At 41.4% G+C, this 4026-nt stretch overlaps 1 protein-coding gene across 1 annotated transcript in view; it reads left to right on the top strand.

The window, feature by feature from the left end:
• Positions 1–3630: 3630 nt before the first annotated feature.
• Positions 3631–4026, top strand: part of RAB1A (RAB1A, member RAS oncogene family) — a 21958-nt gene continuing 21562 nt past the window's right edge. The window contains exon 1 of the mRNA XM_042780843.1: positions 3631–3644. Within this exon, the coding sequence (XP_042636777.1) occupies positions 3631–3644 (14 nt within the window). The remainder of the gene's footprint in view (positions 3645–4026) is intronic.

Below are 4026 nucleotides of genomic sequence, written 5' to 3'. Positions count from 1 at the left end.
CTTCTGGATTGGTGTGTGTAGATTTTGTATCATTTCTAATTTTTCATTTATTTTGTCATTTTGTTCTTGTATTGTCTTTGGAAATTGTTCTGGGGTTTTCTCTGTGTTTTCCTTGTTCTGTCTCTCAATTCGTTGAAGATACCTAAACATAATTCTTTTGAATTCCTTATCAGGGAGTTCCATTGCTTCTGCTTCCTCAGGGATGTGTTTTGGGTATCCTGGTCCCTTATTTCTCCTGCTTTATCTTGCTTGTTTGAGTGGACTGTGATGCTCTGTTGTCTCTGAGGGGTTGTGACTTTTTTGTGTTTATATTTGATTGGTGGTTGTATGTTGGAGTGACTTGCCCATGATTTTTTTTTGTTTGTTTGTTTCTTTGTTATCTATATAAGCAGGGTACTGTGCTGTGTTCCTTTATTCACTAGTTGACAGCACTTGTACACTCACCACCTATCTCCTTTCCTGTTGTCAGCCTCTTGTATTTTCCTGCTGATGTTGGCAAACAGAGCCTATTAGGTCCCTGGAATCCGAATGAGAATGCTATCATTTTAAAATCCAAAGTGACTGCCACTTGTAAGCATTCAAAATGGCTGTACCCTCAGTCACTTTAAATATCCAAAATGGCCACTGCTTATAAACATTCAAAATGGCTGCCACATGTAAACAATCAAAATGGCTGCACCCTCCAGACAGCAGAAAGTCCATAGCTCAGGTTGTCTCCCTCCTTGGTGTTTCCCTTCCTAGTCATAGGCCACCAGTGCAGTCATCCCTTTAGCCCTTGGTGACCAAGGCTGATCTTTAGGTCAATTGTCAGGTCCCAACACCACTTGGAAACATTCAGGCTGTTGGTCCCCTCAGAGTAGCTGACTGTTCACAGTTCCCACAGCTCCGACCATCTCTTTACTCATCGTTCTTGTTCAGGTTTTTCCACTAGTTGGTGCTTAATCCACTTATGTATAGCTCTATTCAAAGCTCAGGGCTCCAGGATTATCGTCTCTATTTCTGTCAATCGGTTTTTCTTTTCTTTGTTGGAAAGGGTATGTGTCGCTTGTCTGCCTAGTCCTCTATCTTACTTGAAGTCCTCCACTTGTAAGCTTTTAAGATCCCAGTTGCTACTCACCAAAGTAGGATGTGGAATAATGTTTTTTGTGTAGTATAGTATGCCAATTGAGCTTGATGTCCCTTGCAACCATGGTCCCGAGCCCATAGATGTAACTACTCACTCCCTTTGGTAGCTGGCTGTGGCCAAGAAGTGACTACAACCTTGTCCCTTGTCAGCTCTACTATACACCTGGGATTCTTACAGAATATACAAATACACTAGTAGAAACATTGTCTGCCAACCCTATACATGGCCATTGGCACACTCTGCCTGTACATAAACATACCTAGTTGTTCAGCCTATGATACAGTTTTTTTTTTAACTTTTTTAATTTTGAATAATCTTAGATTTATAGAGGATTGTAAAAATAGTGCAGTAAGTTACTCTGTACCTTTAATCCAGTTTCTGCTAAAGCTATAGACTTCAATTTCTCCAATTTTTCTAATGTCCTTTTTTTGTTCTATGTTCTAATCTAGGATACCAGTATCAATTGCCATCAAGTCGATTCTGATTCATGGTGACCCCATGTGTGTTAGAATAGAGCTGTGTTCAAACTTCTCACCTTCTGGTTAGCAGCTGTATATGCAGCCAAGTGTATTAACTGTTTGACCAGCCAAGGATACCATGTTGTGTTTAGTCATGCGATCCTCATTAACCTCCTCTAATCTGTTGCAAAAGGAGATATTAAAATTCTTAACTGCTAATGAAAGGTTGGTGTTTCAAACCCATCAGCTGCTCCGTGGGAGAAAGATGAGGCAGTCTACTTCTGTAGAGATGTACAGCCTTGAAAACCCAATAGGGTAATTCTATGTCCTACAGGGTGGCTTTGACTTGAAATTGATTCAGTGGCATATGACAACGACATTCTGTTGCAGTGTCTTAACTCCTTCCTTGTTTTTCATGAAATTGACTAGGTTTGAAGACTACTGGTCACATTTTGTAGAAATACCAGAATTATCCCTTAATTTGGGTTTATGTGGTATTTTCCTTGATTAGACTGAGGTTATGGATTTTGGAAAAGATACCACAGAGGGGGCAGTGGTTGTTGAGTGGTAGAAATCTTGCTTTCTATGCAGGAGCCCTGGGTTCGATTCCCTGACAGTGCACCTCATGTGCAGCCACCCCCCATATGTCAGTGGAGGTTTGTGTATTGCTGTGATGTTGAATAGGTTTCACTGGAGCCTCCAGGTAAGACAGATTAGGAAGAAAGGCCTGATAATGTATTTCCACAAATCAGCCAGCAAACACCCTGTGGTTGGCAATAGTCTATATAGCCTGTCATAGATGGGGTGCAGGACCAGGTAGCATTTCATTTTGTTGTGCATGATTCTCGATTAGTTGAGCCAACTTGATGGTAGCCTAATACACAACATGTGTGAAGTGCCCTACTCATCATATTATATATCATATCATCGGGTACGTGATATCAATATGACTTATTAATGGTAATGTTCACTTGGTTAAGGTGGTATCTGTCAGGTTTCTATACTGTGCAGTTACTATTTTTCCCTTTCTATACTCTGTTTAAGGAGCTCTGGTGGCGTAGTGCCTAAGGCATTTGCTAACCAGAAGCCTGGCAGTTCAAACTCACCAGCCATTCCTTGGAAGGAAGGTTGGGCAATATACTTCCGTAGTGATACCACCTCAGAAACCCAATGAGGGGTTGCTATGAGTTGGATCGGACTCTAAGGCAGTGGTTGCGTTGCGTTGCGTTGCATTGAGTTGCGTTGCATTGTATAGACTCTATTTAAGGAGCTCTGGTGGTGTAGTGCCTAAGGCATTTGACAGCTAACTGAAAGGTTGATGGTTCAGACCCACCAGCCACTCCGCAGAAGGAAGATTGGGCAATCTGCTTCCATAAAGATTTACTGCCTTGGAAACTCAAAGGGGATTGCTGTGAATCAGGATTGATTCAATGGCAGTGAGTTTTTTATACTCTATTTATTAGAAACCAGTCAATACAGCCCACAATCAAAAGGATAGAGAACTAAGTTCCATCTTCTGGAGGGTGGAGTAACAAAGACTTTGTGGGGGTATATGTTAAAACTACCACAAGCAATAAATAAATATTTTGCAGGAGAAGTTTGAGGCCATATAGGAAAATCCTGTTTCTTCTTAAAGTTTAAACAACTGATTTTAGCGTTTATCAGTGAATCTTGCCTGAAGTAACTATGACTGTAATGGACCGGGGACTTTCTATTTCCCTCATTATTTCTACATTTATTATTTGGGATTCTTCTTTAAGATTTATCTCTTCTTTCCTATTTATTTAATCATCTATATCAGTATGGACTCATGGATGTTTATATTTTACTTTGTGTTACAGTCTGATACATGGCTCACATTGTCTGGGTTTGGCCATTAAGAGAACTTTCAGGTTGGCTCCTTTGTCCTTTTGTCATGGCATGCTCCACCCCTTTGTTTTCCTTTCGTATGTTTATTAAGGATAGTATTAATTCCAGCAAATTTTAGGTAGCCTGCAGATACTGTCAAGGAGCTCTGGTGGCATAGTGGGTGCTTAAGGCGTCTGGATGGTAACCACGAGGTCAGTGGTTCAAAACCAACAGCTGTTCCACAGGAGGAAGATGAGGCAGTCTACTTCTGTAAAGATTTACAGCCTTGGGAACCCAACAGGGATTGCTATGAGTCGGATTCGACTTGGTAAAGATTTACAGCCTTGGGAACCCAACAGGGATTGCTATGAGTCGGATTCGACTTGATGGCAGTAAGTTTGGTTTGGTTTTGTAGGTACTGTCGGAGCTCTGGTGGTGCTGTGGTTTAAAATACCATGCTGCTAACCAGAAGGTCAGTGTTTTGAACCCACCAGCCTTTCTGCAGGAGAAAGATGAGGCAGTGTGCTTCCATAAAGACCTACAGTCTTGGAAATACCCCATGGGGGCAGTTCTACCCTGTTCTATAGGGTCGCT

This window comes from Orycteropus afer, unplaced genomic scaffold (assembly GCF_000298275.1).
Source record: "Orycteropus afer afer isolate SDZICR_OR568_19922 unplaced genomic scaffold, OryAfe1.0 scaffold00065, whole genome shotgun sequence".
NCBI lineage: Eukaryota > Metazoa > Chordata > Mammalia > Tubulidentata > Orycteropodidae > Orycteropus > Orycteropus afer.
This window is presented reverse-complemented; position numbering and strand designations above follow the sequence as displayed.